Raw genomic sequence first — 18,571 nt, forward strand, 5'->3', positions numbered from 1 at the left:
TCAGAGGAAAAGACACACAGAGACAAACAGACACAAACACACACACTCACCCCATGTGTCCTAGTGCTGAGTGCTGCATGTTCTGTAGCTGTTGTTGCTGCCAGCCTGTTACTGATCCCAGGTGAACTGATCCAGAGCCGTTCCCTCCGAAGCCTGACAGAGAGCTCAGGTCACCCAGAGAGTACTCTACACAGGGGGAGTGGGGAGAAAGGTTGCAAACCTTGTGGGCAAATCGAAAATGCCTTCCTATTCCTAATGCCTTCCTATTCCTAATGCCTTCCTATTCCTAATGCCTTCCTATTCCTAATGCCTTCCTATTCCCAATGCCTTCCTATTCCTAATGCCTTCCTATTCCCAATGCCTTCCTATTCCTAATGCCTTCCTATTCCTAATGCCTTCCTATTCCTAATGCCTTCCTATTCCTAAAGCCTTCCTATTCCCAATGCCTTCCTATTCCCAATGCCTTCCTATTCCTAATGCCTTCCTATTCCTAATGCCTTCCTATTCCTAATGCCTTCCTATTCCTAATGCCTTCCTATTCCTAATGCCTTCCTATTCCTAATGCCTTCCTATTCCTAATGCCTTCCTATTCACAATGCCTTCCTATTCCTAATGCCTTCCTATTCTCAATGCCTTCCTATTCCTAATGCCTTCCTATTCATAATGCCTTCCTATTCTCAATGCCTTCCTATTCCTAATGCCTTCCTATTCACAATGCCTTCCTATTCCTAATGCCTTCCTATTCCTAATGCGGTGCAGTGATTTTGAGAGGAGGAAGAGGAGGAGGAAGAGAGAAGAAGAGGATTGCATACCTGTGCCATAGGAGGTGGAGAGGGCAGAGGGGTACCCTCCCATACCCTGCCCGGGCAGAGTAGGTGTTGCTATGGAGACCACAGGAGTAGCCAAAGACTGGGCAGACTGGGAGTGATTTATTCTCTGGTTCTGGAAGAAAACAACAAACAAACAGTAACACACTGATGTGGATCTCCATTTCCTTCTAGACATACAAACACATATTCAGTGTAACTTTCTACATCTTGTCCATTAGTGTGATGTCACACCACTTACCAGCATCATGTCAAAATCCTCACACTGGCAGCGTTGAAAAGCAATACAACTCATATTAGTGTTTGAGTGTAAGGTGTGGGCTAGAGTGTGAGGAGCTGTTCAAGAGGGGTCAGGTAAGTGTTTTGACATCTGTCTGGGGGGGGGGGGGACGAAAGAGAGAGAGAGATGGAGAAAGAGAGAGAGAGGGAGAGAGAGAGAGAGATGGAGAAAGAGAGAGAGAGAGATGGAGAAAGAGAGAGCGAGAGAGAGAGAGATGGAGAAAGAGGAGATCACTCACAACTGAGGGCATGTTGTTTTTGTTGCCAGGGGGCAGCAGCGTGCGGAGGTCTGGCTTGCGGTTACCACTCAGGGTCATGGAGGTCATCAGGGGCGGAGTCTTGGCCTGCATGCCTTTGGCCACACATCCCGGAGACAGCAGCCCCGGAGAGTGACGGTGGTTACCATAGCTACCATTACCTAGGAGACGGACAGAGGAGAATAGTGTCAGTTTTTCTTGTTTTACCCAAGTTGCATAAACCATCACACTATGAAAAATGTGGGTGCATCGCGATAGTTAACTCACCAGTGTTAGAGACGCCGTTAGACAGCTCCGAGACCATCATCCCTCCTGCGTTTCCAGCGCTGGGAGGTCGGTGTGTGTGTTGGGGTCCAGGCGACATGCTGTTCCTCTGCAGCCCGGGGTGTGTGTGTGAGAGGGGCGGCAGATTGTGGTTTCCTAAGGAACCCCCCACCCCAGGTTGAGAGTAGAGTAGTCCGCTGTTATTTTGGCCCTGGATGGAGCCAACCATGTCGTAGTTAGAGGGGGGGAGAGCCTGCTGGACAGAGACAAAGAGACGACAGGGTTAGCAAGGCAAATGGAGAAGTGGTAGGAGTGGACACACACACACACAATTCTAGTTAGCACTTACACAGAGTCTCTGTCTGCTGATCATGAGGTCGATATCGTCGTTGATCTTGCGGTATTTATCCTCTGACTCGGGGCTCTGACCAGCAGAGTCGTCTGCCTCGATGTCGGGACTGTCAAAGCCATTTAGACCCTTCTTTCGTAGAGTCTGAAAGAGAGAGAGACATAGAGAGTGAGAGAGAGAGTACGAGAGAGAGAGAGAGAGAACAAATGTTAATGATACTCTGCAAATGGCTTGAGAGTCTATTAATGCCACTGTTACAAAAAAAGAGAGTCAGTGATTAAACCACAACAGCTACTCTAGAGCTCTGAAGTGTTGCAGCCCCCTTGACTGCCACCAAGAGGCGCTATAACACATGCTAGATAAATAGTCTCATTGAACTACAGTGTGATTGGAGAAGAGAGGGAGAGGAGACAAAGTGAGAGGAAAAAAGTACAGGAAACAGAGAGAGAGAGAGAGGCTGAAAGAGGAGGGGTGGTAGACAGTGATTTGAAGAGATGAGAGAAGAAAATTAGGGGGGGGGGTAATGGAAAGAGCAAGCCTCTCTTATCACTGCTGATAATGTTCATGGAGCTGGGATGCTTTTGCCCAGTGTGTGTGTGTGTGTGTGTGTGTGTGTGTGTGTGCAATTTGTCTCAACTTCGTCGTATCTCAGCACGTTACGGCCTAACACTGCCCTATCACACACACAAAACACATTTTGTGGCTCAACACCGTATTGCCCAGTCATGCCCACCTGTCACTGGCCAACACGGGGAGGGGGAGTGACTGAGCCCGGCTGCAGCCAATCACAGTTCTGTGCCCGAGGGATGGCCGTAGATGGCTATTTTTTGCCTCTATGGCAGCCAGAGCACCCCTCGACCCCAGTCCCCACCCCCCACACTCCCCGTCCCTCTCACCCCCACTGTCCCTTCTCTCCGTCTCTCTCATGCCCATTCCCTGCCCCCACCCCTCACTTCCCTTCTGTTACTCACTCCCCCATACCTCTCTCGCCTCACCTCCCCACAATCACACACTATGCCCATGACTGACGAAATAACACATCAGCCAGACAAAAATGATATGACAGTACACACATGAAAAGAGAAGAAAGTGAAGAACTCGTACTCTGTATTTCAGAACGCATGACTCTCCATACTAGGGCTCAACACAGCCCTGGCACACACAGGCCCGTAATGTGTAACCTTGAGAGCAGCGTGTGTGCGTGGTGAGAGAGGTGCGTCTTTGTGTGAGAGGTGCGTGTATGTGCATGTGTGAGAGGTGAATGCGGTAGGTGGTTGAGTGCACAGCTGACTATAGGTGCTCAGGGGGGGAGACAGCTGAGAGAGAAGAGAAGGAGGGAGAGAAAAGAGAAGGAGAGAGGAGAGAGAGAGAGATAGAGAGAGAGAGAGAGAGAGAGAGAGAGAGAGAGAGAGAGAGAGAGAGAGAGAGAGAGAGAGAGAGAGAGAGATAGATAGATAGATAGATAGATAGATAGATAGATAGAGAGAGAGAGAGAGAAGTAAAACAGAGCGAACAGAGAGCGAGAGAGAGATCACTGAACACCCTACCTCCATTTCAACCCACCCTAAACTCATTCCCTGTCAAACAAAAAGGAGAAATAAGTATTTTCTCTGGTAGGTACAACCTACCTGGCATTGCTAACAAAAAAAACAACCTCAAGTCAAAACCATTACAGCACCTCAATCTCTCTCTCTCTCTCTCTCTGTTTTTTTCCATCTACTCCCTGTTGTTCTTTCTCCCCTATGGGTGGTCTGGTCTCCCAACCACTTCCATATCAATTATGGCATGTGCCATAATTACAAGGGCACAGAGTGCAAGGCAGCTCTTCGTGTGCCAGGGAACATGACGTGCAACTCTCACAACATCTCACCTCTCCTAACCCAACAGGAGGACATTTCGACCGCACTCGCACACACATGCAGTCACACTCAACACACTCACACAAAGATTTTAACCCACTTAAAGGTCCAAATTTGTATTTTTTATCTCAATATAAAATAATTTCTGGGTAACAATGAAGTAACTTCCTCTGATTACTTGATATAAAAATGGTCAAAAAGCAATTTATAAAAAAAAGAATTTTGCTATGACTGCCTGGGAGTGGTCTGGGGAGGGGAAAACTGAAGACGAACTGTTCGTGGCAGAGAGGTCAGGAGCGTTTGTGGCAGAGCGGTTCAATTTGCCTGCTGCGCGCCGTTTTTCAAGGGATTGTTCAATAAATGTGTTTGTTTGTAATATCATCACCTCTCAAAGGCCATAGTCAGAACTACACATTTCCCATCATTCCATGAAAGAAACGTTGCTCGATCATCGGCAAGTAACTGATCGTGTCATTTCAGACACGCGAGGGCGGCCTGATGACATCTCTCACTATTGGCTAGCTGATGACAGATCACGTCAATAATAACTAGTTAACAAGCCAACTTTCAGGGGATAAACTAGATGGCTATATGTAAATATTGTTTGACTTGCCTGCCATCTATTTTTACATTTATTTTACCAGATAAATTGACTGAGAACACATTCTCATTTACAGCAACGACCTGGGGAATAGTTACAGGGGAGAGGAAGGGGATGAATGAGCCAATTGTAAACTGGGGATTATTAGGTGACCGTGATGGTTTGAGGGCCAGATTGGGAATTTAGCCATGGCACCAGGGGTTAACACCCCTACTCTTACGATAAGTGCCAAGGGATCTTTAGTGACCACAGAGAGTCAGGACACCCGTTTAACGTCCCATCTGAAAGACGGCACCCTACACAGGGCAATGTCCCCAATCACTGCCCTGGGGCATTGGGATAAAAAAAAAATTGACCTGAGGAAAGAGTGCCTCCTACTGGCCCTCCAACACCACTTCCAGCAGCATCTGGTCTCCCATCTAGGGAGCGACCAGGACCAACCCTGCTGAGCTTCAGGAGCAATCCAGCAGTGGGATGCAGGGTGGTATGCTGCTGACTATAGCGGTGATGACAGGAGTCTGACCGGCAACTTTACCAGGGCGAGGACTTGCCGATGTCAAGCGCTTTCCAAAAGCCTCATCTCTGACGAAGCTAAATGACACATGTTGTTTGCTTAGCTAGCTAGCTAGTTATATGTCAAAGTGATAGGCTACCCTCACGTGTCTGAAATGACATGATCAATTGATGTGCACTGATCAAAGAATGCAAAGAATGGTTGTATAACTCCGATGGTAGAGTTAAAGGTGGAATAATCAGAAATGCGCAGTTCTGAATATGATGTTTAATTAAGAGGTGATGATGTTAAAACCAAATACTTATAGCTTTTATCTAACTTTCATTTTGAAAATAGCACTTATTTGTCACTGGTTTTAGCCGAGCTGGTGGTCTCCTTGCCCCTCAGCAGCCAAATCAAATGCTCGGCACCGTATTGTGGAGTTTCATTGATAACGACCTGCCTGTCACCGGGCAGGCCACAACTCCATCCCACCAAAACAGGCTGACATTGTCTTTTCAAAACAGCTCTTACAATAAAAGATGGTCATTTTCACAGGATTATTCCAACTTCACAGTGTGGAGATGAATATAAGACGCGGGGAAATCGAGTTTTTGACTGCACTGGTTTTCACCTTCATTGTAAAGTCCTAGTTATTTTGTTGCTTTGACAAAGTTATTCATGAAGATGATCCTTTATTTCAGAGTGATTCATTTGCGTCTGTCCCCTCAGTTTAAGGTCAACCCTTTTACGTGAACTGAACTCTCGTATTAATATGGTGAAAAGATTCCTTTTTTTAAATTTATTTTTTACATCTAAAGAAACATTGAACATCTAATAAATAGTCAAATCATAATGTAGAAAGCAGGTGAGCTGGTTTGACTCTTTTTTTGTAATTTTCTGTTGTTTTGCGTTGGAAAACACTTCAACCCTCTTACTCATAGATAGACAGGCAAAACATCTTTGGCAATTTAATTTTTTTCAAATGTATTGTGAAGCTTCCATTCAATTGCACACAACAAACATGATTTAAGATGAAATGGTCAACCCTGTTACAGTCAACCCTGTTACGGTCAACCCTGTTACAGTCAACCCTGTTACGGTCAACCCTGTTACAGTCAACCCTGTTACGGTCAACCCTGTTACGGTCAACCCTGTTACAGTCAACACTGTTACGGTCAACCCTGTTACAGTCAACCCTGTTACGGTCAACCCTGTTACGGTCAACCCTGTTACAGTCAACCCTGTTACGGTCAACCCTGTTACAGTCAACCCTGTTACGGTCAACCCTGTTACGGTCAACCCTGTTACGGTCAACCCTGTTACGGTCAACCCTGTTACAGTCAACCCTGTTACGGTCAACCCTGTTACGGTCAACCCTGTTACGGTCAACCCTGTTACAGTCAACCCTGTAACAGTCAACCCTGTTACGGTCAACCCTGTTACGGTCAATCCTGTTACAGTCAACCCTGTTACAGTCAACCCTGTTACGGACAACCCTGTTACAGACAACCCTGTTACAGTCAACCCTGTTACAGTCAACCCTGTTACAGTCAACCCTGTTACAGTCAACCCTGTTACGGTCAACCCTGTTACAGTCAACCCTGTTACAGTCAACCCTGTTACAGTCAACCCTGTTACAGTCAACCCTGTTACAGTCAACCCTGTTACGGTCAACCCTGTTACAGTCAACCCTGTTACAGTCAACCCTGTTACAGTCAACCCTGTTACAGTCAACCCTGTTACAGTCAACCCTGTTACGGTCAACCCTGTTACAGTCAACCCTGTTACAGTCAACCCTGTTACAGTCAACCCTGTTACAGTCAACCCTGTTACAGTCAACCCTGTTACGGTCAACCCTGTTACAGTCAACCCTGTTACAGTCAACCCTGTTACAGTCAACCCTGTTACAGACAACCCTGTTACAGTCAACCCTGTTACAGTCAACCCTGTTACAGTCAACCCTGTTACAGTCAACCCTGTTACGGTCAACCCTGTTACAGTCAACCCTGTTACAGTCAACCCTGTTACAGTCAACCCTGTTACAGTCAACCCTGTTACAGTCAACCCTGTTACAGTCAACCCTGTTACGGTCAACCCTGTTACGGTCAACCCTGTTACAGTCAACCCTGTTACAGTCAACCCTGTTACGGACAACCCTGTTACGGACAACCCTGTTACAGTCAACCCTGTTACGGACAACCCTGTTACGGACAACCCTGTTACAGTCAACCCTGTTACAGTCAACCCTGTTACAGTCAACCCTGTTACTTTATTTGGAACATAATAGGTACTTACTGTAGTTATTCTCATTTTTTATATAAACTCTTGAGATGGGAAAACTTGTTTTTTTATGAAGTTGGACATGTGCTATTTATGACAGAATGTTAAAATGAGATGAAATCTAAAGTTTTTTTGACCAAGTTACACGACCCCTCTATTTCTCCTCATGTCTGCCAGCCCGCCAAGACACACACACACACATACAACACACACACACATACACACATACACTCATACGCACATCCCAGAGAGGCTATTCTTAGCGGCAGTCGTCTATTTTTAGCCTGCTGCTGGTTTCCAGGCATTTAACAGGAAGGAATTGACTACACAAAGAGAGCTGGAGTAACCACTGGGACTGTGTGTGTGTTTTGTGTGTTCTTTTTGACGAGCCTCGCTGAGAGCTTCAGCTGTTTTCAATCTGCGACACACACACACACACCACAGAATGAAGCGAAATAGGGTTGGTAGAAAAGGGGGTGAGGAATGCAGAAGTTCTCCGTTATTTATAGCCATGATCCTGATCCACGAGCAACAAATCCAGCAAGCTCCAACACACACACACACACACACACACACACACACCTCCCCCTCATTATTAGGGAAAGAAACCCGGACAAAGGAGACTCTATTCTGCTCCATTCCTGTCAGGCAGATAGTTCTACGGTTCACAAGGTTTCACAGCTAGGTCATGAGTTTTTTTTTACCAACACAAAGCACAGGAGCTGTGTGAGATGCTGAGAAATACACCCGTATGTTGTTATAGTATACTGAAAGTCACGACCAATTTATGGACAGGACACACTCCAGTAAAAAGACTGAGTCGGGGTCATCTCTGTTTCGCTTTGGTCGTCTGTCTCTAGATTGTCGCGCTCTGTGTCTGTGGTGTGAGCCGTGTGGACAGCAGCATATTTGCAGGTGAAAACATTTAAGCGCACCAACAACAGACACACACACACAAACAGAGCACAGGAATGCACTGGCATGCATGTGCGTGAAGTCACAGTGACTCTATCAACTCTGTGGTAAGAGAGCTGGAAACCAGTTAGAATGACTGGCCCTGCCAAGACTGAACTAACCAAACACACTGGCGCACGAGAGACGGAGGGACAGGGACAGAAAAGGTCAAGGAAGAGGGGGGGAAATCGAGAGAGGCTGATAGGTAGACGGAACACAAACAATCTGGAAGGGAATAAATTGGCATAGAGGGTGAAAGGGGGAGAAGGGGTGAGGGAGCGATAGAGTGGCTTGGCATAGAGGGTGAAAGGAGGAGAAGGGGTGAGGGAGCGATAGAGTGGCTTGGCATAGAGGGTGAAAGGAGAAGGGGTGAGGGAGCGATAGAGTGGCTTGGCATAGAGGGAGAAAGGAGAAGGGGTGAGGGAGCGATAGAGTGGCTTGGCATAGAGGGTGAAAGGAGGAGAAGGGGTGAGGGAGCGATAGAGTGGCTTGGCATAGAGGGAGAAAGGAGGAGAAGGGGTGAGGGAGCGATAGAGTGGCTTGGCATAGAGGATGAAAGGAGAAGGGGTGAGGGAGCGATAGAGTGGCTTGGCATAGAGGGTGAAAGGAGAAGGGGTGAGGGAGCGATAGAGTGGCTTGGCATAGAGGGTGAAAGGAGGAGAAGGGGTGAGGGAGCGATAGAGTGGCTTGGCATAGAGGGAGAAAGGAGAAGGGGTGAGGGAGCGATAGAGTGGCTTGGCATAGAGGGAGAAAGGAGGAGAAGGGGTGAGGGAGCGATAGAGTGGCTTGGCATAGAGGGAGAAAGGAGGAGAAGGGGTGAGGGAGCGATAGAGTGGCTTGGCATAGAGGGTGAAAGGAGGAGAAGGGGTGAGGGAGCGATAGAGTGGCTTGGCATAGAGGGAGAAAGGAGGAGAAGGGGTGAGGGAGCGATAGAGTGGCTTGGCATAGAGGGTGAAAGGAGGAGAAGGGGTGAGGGAGCGATAGAGTGGCTTGGCATAGAGGGTGAAAGGAGGAGAAGGGGTGAGGGAGCGATAGAGTGGCTTGGCATAGAGGGTGAAAGGAGGAGAAGGGGTGAGGGAGCGATAGAGTGGCTTGGCATAGAGGGTGAAAGGAGGAGAAGGGGTGAGGGAGCGATAGAGTGGCTTGGCATAGAGGGAGAAAGGAGGAGAAGGGGTGAGGGAGCGATAGAGTGGCTTGGCATAGAGGGAGAAAGGAGATGGGGTGAGGGAGCGATAGAGTGGCTTGGCATAGAGGGTGAAAGGAGGAGAAGGGGTGAGGGAGCGATAGAGTGGCTTGAAAGTGAGAGAGGAGAGAGAGAAGGAAAGGGAACTGAGACAGAAAGAGGAGGGAAATATCCATCCTCATTTATTTGTCCCCAGGAGATAGACTATAGACTATAGGTGACCAGGTCAGCCAGGAAGAGAGGGAGGGGGAGGAAAGAGAGGAGGGATGGGGAGAAGAGATGAAGGGAGAGGAGAGTTGACGCTTAGTGAGAGGGATTAGAAGGAGCACATTGAGATTACAGTAATTGAGTGTGATGGGATTATGGTAGATTACAGTAGATTAACAGTAAATGATATGCTGCTCCTGTCGGGGCTGGCAGACTAACCATGAGGTGGCCTCGTGGAGGACAGGTGAAGAGGGAGACCTGACTCACCTTCACACCACGTTACAACATCAGCTATCAGGCAAAACACCACGTTATACAACACTGACACGTCAACACAACCTCCAGATCGGGCTCAAATGTGAAACTCTGTGGAGTATTTTAGCTGTGCTTGGTGGATTTAGTTTGCCTGGTGTACAATGGAACACATGGGATAGTCCCAAAACTGAGCTGCATATCCCCCCCCCCAGCTTTCTGCAGTGCTAGAAGTCCCCATTCCCACACATTTAACATCCCCACCCCCTTCTGCACTCTACCAAAACTCTACCAAGCTCGGTTTTCCCACTACTCCCAATGGGAGGCTCATGGCCTGTGTGGGAACGCACATCTTTCACTGATCTCTCTGTTCTCTCTCTCTCCTTCTCCCCCTCTTTAACAGGATCCTATATAAGACCACACCAACTCTCCTCCAAGCCGGCGCAGATTCCTGCCAACGTTCCAGAGCCGGAATCCAACACACCTGTCCTGTGAGCTCTGATCCCTAAAACCTCCCTAACCTCTGTCACATGGACCATGGTCCGCTGGGTGGCCCTGAAGAGGGTTGAATGGGGATGTTGGACGTGTGTGTGTGTTTGTGAGGGGACACCTTGTTCCTTAACATCGTTAAGTAACTCCAGGCTGGCCGACTCAGACCTGCACACGTTAGCCTCCCTGAGCCGTGGGCCACGAGCCCAACACACACACACACACACACACACACACACACACACGGCCTGAGTACCGAATGTCACAAAATACCATCAGACTAGCTGAATTCCACTGTTAATTCAATGTACTTATAATCAGATATCTAATCTGCTATTAGACCTGGGAAACCATGTTCGTGAATCAGTCTGCAAATAAACTGTGTGGGACCCACCTCCACGATGTCAGAGTTGGTCCTGCTCTCGTGAGGCTCGTTGTACTCGGTGTACTTGAGCAGCACCTTGTCCATGTCGGTGCTGGCGTACTGGAACAGCTTGTTGGTGCTGTTGAAGATGATGAGGGCGATCTCACAGTCACACAGCACGCTCAGCTCGTACGCCTTCTTCATCAGGCCAAACTTCCTCTTGGTGAACGTCACCTGGAGATGAAGAACGAGTGGGAGAAGGGAAAGATGGATAGAAAGGTAGAGGGAGAGAGGGAGGGGGGAGAGATAGATAGAAAGGTAGAGGGAGAGAGGTAGAGATAGATAGAAGGGGAGAGGGAGAGAGGGAGAGATAGATAGAAAGGGAGAGGGAGAGAGATAGATAGAAAGGTAGAGGGAGAGAGGGAGATAGATATAAAGGTAGTGGGAGAGAGGGAGAGATAGAAAGGGAGATAGATAGAAAGTTAGTGGGAGAGAGGGAGAGATAGATAGAAAGGGAGAGATAGATAGAAAGGTAGAGATTGATAGAAAGGGAGAGATTGATAGAAAGGGAGATATTGATAGAAAGGGAGATATTGATAGAAAGGGAGATATTGATAGAAAGGGAGATATTGATAGAAAGGGAGAGATAGAAAGGGAAAGGGAGAGAGGGAGAGATTGATATAAAGAGAGAGGGAGAGAGGGAGGGAGAGATAGAAAGGGAGATAGATAGAAAGTTAGTGGGAGAGAGGGAGAGATAGATAGAAAGGGAGAGATAGATAGAAAGGTAGAGGGAGAGAGGGAGAGAGGGAGAGATAGATAGAAAGGGAGAGATTGATAGAAAGGGAGAGATTGATAGAAAGGGAGAGATTGATAGAAAGGGAGAGATTGATAGAAAGGGAGAGATTGATAGAAAGGGAGAGATTGATAGAAAGGGAGATATTGATAGAAAGGGAGATATTGATAGAAAGGGAGAGATAGAAAGGGAAAGGGAGAGAGGGAGAGATTGATATAAAGAGAGAGGGAGAGAGGGAGGGATAGATAGAAAGGAAAAGGGAGAGAGAAAGGAAAAGGGAGAGATAGAAAGGAAAAGGGAGAGATAGAAAGGAAAAGGGAGAGATAGAAAGGAAAAGGGAGAGAGAAAGGAAAAGGGAGAGATAGAAAGGAAAAGGGAGAGATAGAAAGGAAAAGGGAGAGATAGAAAGGAAAAGGGAGAGGGAGAGATCGATAGAAAGGGAGAGGGAGAGATAGATAGAAAGGGAGAGGGAGAGATAGATAGAAAGGGAGAGAGGGAGAGATCGATAGAAAGGGAGAGAGGGAGAGATCGATAGAAAGGGAGAGAGGGAGAGATCGATAGAAAGGGAGAGAGGGAGAGATCGATAGAAAGGGAGAGGGAGAGATTGATAGAAAGGGAGAGGGAGAGATCGATAGAAAGGGAGAGGGAGAGAGGGAGAGATTGATAGAAAGGGAGAGAGGGAGAGATTGATAGAAAGGGAGAGAGGGAGAGATTGATAGAAAGGGAGAGAGGGAGAGATCGATAGAAAGGGAGAGAGGGAGAGATCGATAGAAAGGGAGAGGGAGAGATAGATAGAAAGGGAGAGAGGGAGAGATCGATAGAAAGGGAGAGGGAGAGATTGATAGAAAGGGAGAGAGGGAGAGATTGATAGAAAGGGAGAGAGGGAGAGATTGATAGAAAGGGAGAGAGGGAGAGATTGATAGAAAGGGAGAGGGAGAGAGGGAGAGATTGATAGAAAGGGAGAGAGGGAGAGATCGATAGAAAGGGAGAGGGAGAGATAGATAGAAAGGGAGAGAGGGAGAGATCGATAGAAAGGGAGAGGGAGAGAGGGAGAGATTGATAGAAAGGGAGAGAGGGAGAGATTGATAGAAAGGGAGAGAGGGAGAGATTGATAGAAAGGGAGAGAGAGAGATCGATAGAAAGGGAGAGGGAGAGAGGGAGAGATCGATAGAAAGGGAGAGAGGGAGAGATCGATAGAAAGGGAGAGAGGGAGAGATCGATAGAAAGGGAGAGGGAGAGATCGATAGAAAGGGAGAGGGAGAGAGGGAGAGATCGATAGAAAGGGAGAGAGGGAGAGATCGATAGAAAGGGAGAGAGGGAGAGATCGATAGAAAGGGAGAGGGAGAGAGGGAGAGATCGATAGAAAGGGAGAGAGGGAGAGATCGATAGAAAGGGAGAGATCGATAGAAAGGGAGAGAGGGAGAGATCGATAGAAAGGGAGAGAGGGAGAGATCGATAGAAAGGGAGAGAGGGAGAGATCGATAGAAAGGGAGAGAGGGAGAGATCGATAGAAAGGGAGAGATCGATAGAAAGGGAGAGAGGGAGAGATCGATAGAAAGGGAGAGAGGGAGAGATCGATAGAAAGGGAGAGAGGGAGAGATCGATAGAAAGGGAGAGAGGGAGAGATCGATAGAAAGGGAGAGAGGGAGAGATCGATAGAAAGGGAGAGAGGGAGAGATCGATAGAAAGGGAGAGAGGGAGAGATCGATAGAAAGGGAGAGAGGGAGAGATCGATAGAAAGGGAGAGGGAGAGAGGGGAAGGCATTATGTAGGTGAAATGTATTACATGTACGCTGAAGGCCTATGTGTTCACAACAGAATATGTGGAAGATCCAATGTCCCTGTCAGGACACTAGGGAAGAAATCTGGAAGGACTGGTAATCTCATGCAAACACACACACACACTGAGAACAGAGAGAACAGGGAGGTCATTCGAGCTCTAGGGGTCAGGAAGCACATGTTAGTGCATTTCCTGTCATAACAGGAAGAGAGGAACCACTCCCCCACTACACACACACACACACACACACACACACCACACACACACACACACACACAATGCATCTGTCTCTGCTTCCTGCCCACCTAGTTGTCTGCGGGCGTGGGAGGGTTGGGGGTTATGAGTAAGCTCACACACGATTAAGCACAAGCTTAAGAGTGTGTGTGTGTGTTCATTTACCTGTCTGTTGCGTTCATCCATAATCCGTGCTATCTGGATCTTTTTCCTCCCCATCTTCACTCCTTCTCTTTCTCTCCTGTCCCCAAAAGTCCTGTTCTCCTTCTCGTCTCAATCCTCACAGCAGTATTCTCTTTTATTTTTGTCTCCTCTCAATTCCTCTGGCCTTCGCTCCTTAAACAGAAATAGAGAAAGAAATCAGTTCAAATGTTGTCAAACACACACACACAGTAGTAGTTGTTGAGCAGTCGTAGAGACTATGGTTCAACTATGTTTGTGTCAAACTGAAGACTTGATCATCCAAACAGCTTGACCTGAGAGAGGAAAATCACTCACTGATGAAGACATACATCTCTGCCACACAACTCAAAGCATGACATCTAACTGACAACCAGAGAGATGCCCCATCCCAACACAAATCCAGCAGGGTACAACCTCTAGCTGAAGAGTCCCGTTGTTGACACCTGTTAACTATGCCTTGTGTGTCTTGCCCCAGAGGATCTGAAGGATTCAGTCCACAGCTTGTTGTGTAACACTAAGTCACCGCGTGTCACGCACACGCACCCCTAATCCACCTGGGTTTATCGGAGGGTCTCGGAGGAGTTTAGAGTAACCCACCAATCCCCGTCCCTAATCCATGACCCCTGACCTTGAGCTTTTACCTTGGCACCTAACTTCAGCCCCTTACTCTTACCGCTATCATAACCTATTGACGTACAGTATATAATAACTACGGGGGAATGAGAGAGAGAGAGAGAGAGAGACAGAGACAGAGACAGAGCGAGAGACAGAGCGAGAGAGACAGAGAGAGAGCGAGAGAGACAGAGAGACAGAGAGTGAGAGAGACAGAGAGTGAGAGAGAGACAGAGACAGACAGAGAGAGAGAGAGAGAGAGAGAGACAGAGAGTGAGAGAGAGACAGAGAGAGTGAGAGAGAGACAGACAGAGAGACAGAGACAGAAAGAGAGACAGAGACAGAGAGAGAGAGAGACAGAGAGAGAGAGAGAGAGTGTGAGAGAGAGAGAGAGAGAGAGAGAGTGAGAGAGACAGAGAGAAGGCCCTGTATCCTCTGAGGGGAGTATGTGCTATATTCCCTCCTTCATTCCTCCATCCCTCCTTGTGTTAATCAGGCCTCTGTCTCTCTCATGGGGAAACAGAGAGAACGAGAGAAAAGAAGACAAGAACACTGAAGAAGTGGAGGGAGATCCAGTATATTTCAAAGGGAACACTACATGTATACACTGAGTGTACCAAACAATAATAAGTTGCACCCCCTTCTTTTGCCCCCAGAACAGCCTCAATTCGCCGGGTCATGGAGTAAACAAGGTGTTCCAAAGCGTTCCACAGGGATGCTGGCCCATGTTGACTCCAATGCTTCCCACAGTCGTGTCAAGTCGGCTGGATGTCCTTTGGGTGGTGGACCATTCTTGATACACACGGGGAAACTGTGTGAACAACTCAGCAGTTTGTGACACACTCAAACCGGTGCGCCAGCCACCTGCTACCATACCGCCAATCAAAAGGCACTTCAATATTTTGTCTTTACCCTCTGAATGGCACACATACACAATCCATGACTCAACTGTCTCAAGACTTTTAAAAGATGTTTGTTGAACCCGTCTCCTCATCTACACAGCCTGAAGTGGACTTAATAACAAGTGACATCAATAAGCGATCATACCTTTCACCTGGATTCACCTGGTCAGTCAATATCATGGAAAGAGCATGGTTTCCTAATGTTTTGTACACTCAGTGTATATTATTGTGCTTCAACTTCCACTGTATCCCTACACATGGGTTTTTTATCTGACCTGGTGTTGTTTGTTTCCATGCCTTTAAAAAAAAAAAGATCCTATTTCTATAGAGTTCAGTAAGTGAGCATTTCAATGTATGGTTTACTGCCATTGTATTCTGTCACGTGGTGAATAAATCAAATCAAGGTTTATTCATCAAGGCTGTAAACAACAACTGTAAAACCATACAGTAACTTGTTAGTTATTCCTCAACAATGCAGAGTTCAGTATCAGAAGTAGGACAATATAAATATTATCTTAAACAAAGGCATAGAAACAATACCGCGTCAGATCAAAATAAAAGCCCACAAGACCAACAACAAAAACACAACGCAAGCTAAATATAAGGCCAATATCGGATACCGTATCAACGTGCAGGGATAAGGTGGAGGTTGAGATAATATGTACAGTTGAAGTCGGAAGTTTACATACACCTTAGCCAAATACATTTAAAGTCAGCTTTTCACAATTCCTGACATTTAATCCTAGTAACAATTCCCTGTCAGAGGTCAGTTAGGATCACCACTTTATTTTAAGAATGTGAAATGTCAGAATAATAACAGAGAGAATTATTTCTTTCAGCTTTTATTTCTTTCATCACATTCCCAGTGGGTCAGAAGTGTACAAACACTCAATTAGTATTTGGTAGCATTGCCTTTAAATTGTTTAACTTGGGTGAAACGTTTCGGGTAGCCTTCCACAAGTTTCCCACAATAAGTTGGGTGAATTTTGGCCCATTCCTCCTGACAGAGCTGGTGTAACTGAGTCAGGTTTGTAGGCCTTCATGCTCACACACGCTTTTTCAGTTCTGCCCACAAAGTTTCTATAGGAATGAGGGCTTTGTGATGGCTTTGTGATGGACACTCCAATACCTTGACTTTGTTGCCCTTAAGCCATTTTGCCACAACTTTGGAAGTATGCTTGGGGCCATTTGGAAGACCCATTTGCGACCAATCTTTAACTTCCTGTTTGATGTCTTTAGAAGTTGCTTTAATATATTCACATAATTGTCCTCCCTCATGATGCCATCTATTTTGTGAAGTGCACCAGTCCCTCCTGCAGCAAAGCACCCCCACAACATGATACTGTCACCCCCGTGCTTCACGGTTGGGATGGTGTTCTTCAGCTTGCAAGCCTCTCCCTTTATCCTCCAAACATAACGATGGTCATTATGGGCAAAAAGTTATATTTTTGTTTCATCAGACCAGAGGACATTTCTCCAAAAAGCACGATATTTGTCCCCGTGTGCAGTTGCAAACAGTAGTCTGGCTTTTTATGGTGGTTTTGGAGTAGTGGCTTCTTCCTTGCTGAGCGGCCTTTCAGGTTATGTCGATATAGGACTCGTTTTACTGAAGATAAAGATCATTTTGTACCGGTTTCCTCCAGCATCTTCACAAGTACGTTCATCTCTAGGAGACAGAACGCGTCTCCTTCCTGGGCGGTATGACGGCGATGTGGTCCCATGGTGTTTATACTTGCGTACTATTGTTTGTACAGATGAACGTGGTACCTTCAGGCGCCAGGTCTTGGCTGATTTCTTTTGATTTTCTCATGATGTCAAGCAAAGAGTCACTGAGTTTGAAGGTAGGCCTTGAAATACATCCACAGGTACACCTCCAATTGACTCAAATGATGTAAATTAGCCTATCAGAAGCTTCTAAAGCCATGACTTAATTTTCTGGAATTTTCCAAGCTGTTTAAAGACACAGTCAACTTAGTGTATGTAAACTTCTGACCCACTGGAATTGTGATACTGTGAATTATATTTGAAAAATGACTTGTGTCATGCACAAAGTAAATGTCCTAAAGTTTGTTAACAAGAAATGTATGGAGGGGTTGAAAAAAAAGTTTTAATGACTCCAACCTAAGTGTATGTAAACTTCCGACTGTAGGCAGGGGTAAAAGTGACCAGAAGCGACTAGGCAGAGGGATAAATAATCATGAATAGCAGCGTTAGTATGTGTGTATGTGTGTGTGTGTGTGTGTGTGTTTGTGTATGTGTATGTGTGTGTGTGTATGTGTGTGTATGTGTATGTGTATGTGTATGTGTGTGTGTGTGTGCCAGAGTGATAGTTTAAGTATGTGAATGTGTGGATAGAGACGTGAGATTGTGTATAAAGTCAGTGCAGATAGTCTGTGGATGGGATTGAGCAGCCATCGGTTAGCAGTTCAACAGTCTTATTGCTTGGAGGCAGAAGCTGTCTCAGAGCCTGTTGGTCCGAGACATGATGCTCCGGTACCGTTAACCAAACGGTAGTGGGGTGAACAGTCCATTGCTGGGGTGGCTAAAGTCATTGGTAATTTTCCAGGCCTTCCTCATACACCGCCTAGTATAAGTGCCCTGGATGGCAGGGAGCTCGACCCCAGTGATGTACTGTGTGTGAACGTGTGTGTGTGTGTGTGTGTGTGTGTGTGTGTGTGTGTGTGTGTGTGTGTGTGTGTGTGTGTCTGTTACGGGTGAAAACATCTATACAGTGACATATCTCAATCTTATTTTTGGATAATAATTTATTGCTATTTGACTCTTAAGTGTCGATTTGTAAAAAAATAAATATATATATATATTTATATACAGTGTCGTTCAGAAGTTTGGACAGACCTACTCAGTTTTTCTTTATTTTTGCTATTTTCTACATTGTAGAATAATAGTGAGGACATCAAAACTATGAAATAACACATATGGAATCATGTAGTAACCAAAAAAGTGTCAAATCAAAATAGAGTAGCCAATTTTGGCCTTGATGACAGATTTTCCCACTGGCATTCTCTCAACCAGCTTCATGAAGTAGTCACATGGAATGCATTTCAATTAACAGGTGTGCCTTGTTAAAAGTGAATTTGTGGAATTTCTTTCCTTCTTAATGTGTTTGAGCCAATCAGTTGTTTTGTGACAAGGTAGGGGTGGTATATTTGGTAAAAGACCAAGTCCATATTATGGCAAGAAAAAGCTCAAATAAGCAAAGAGAACAAAGAGAATGACAGTCCATCATTACTTTAAGACATGAAGGGTCAGTCAATCAAGAACTTTCAAAGTTTCTTCAAATGCAGTCGCAAAAACCATCAAGGGCTATGATGAAACTGGCTCTCATGAGGACCGCCACAGGAAAGGAAAACCCAGAGTTACCTCTGCTGCAGAGGATAAGTTCATT

The 18,571-nt window shown here is 46.3% G+C and overlaps 1 protein-coding gene across 4 annotated transcripts in view; it reads right to left on the reverse strand.

Moving 5' to 3' along the window:
• mef2ca (myocyte enhancer factor 2ca) overlaps positions 1–18,571 on the reverse strand; it is a 30,568-nt gene that overhangs the window by 3,392 nt on the left and 8,605 nt on the right. For 2 of the 4 annotated variants that reach the window (XM_020465439.2, XM_031808905.1), the window contains exons 2-8: positions 13,634–13,804; positions 10,692–10,895; positions 1,977–2,120; positions 1,631–1,883; positions 1,346–1,524; positions 813–942; positions 51–186 (exon numbers count right to left, since the gene is read on the reverse strand). In XM_020465439.2, coding sequence (XP_020321028.2) covers positions 51–186; positions 813–942; positions 1,346–1,524; positions 1,631–1,883; positions 1,977–2,120; positions 10,692–10,895; positions 13,634–13,687 — 1,100 coding nt within the window. In that variant the 5' untranslated portion in view covers positions 13,688–13,804. Of the gene's footprint in view, positions 1–46; positions 187–812; positions 943–1,345; positions 1,525–1,630; positions 1,884–1,976; positions 2,121–10,691; positions 10,896–13,633; positions 13,805–18,571 lie in introns of those variants that run through there. The other 2 variants (XM_031808906.1, XM_020465440.2) reach the window with 2 other exon arrangements.

The sequence above is a fragment of the Oncorhynchus kisutch genome, linkage group LG29, assembly GCF_002021735.2.
Source record: "Oncorhynchus kisutch isolate 150728-3 linkage group LG29, Okis_V2, whole genome shotgun sequence".
In the NCBI taxonomy this organism is placed as follows: Eukaryota; Metazoa; Chordata; class Actinopteri; order Salmoniformes; family Salmonidae; genus Oncorhynchus; species Oncorhynchus kisutch.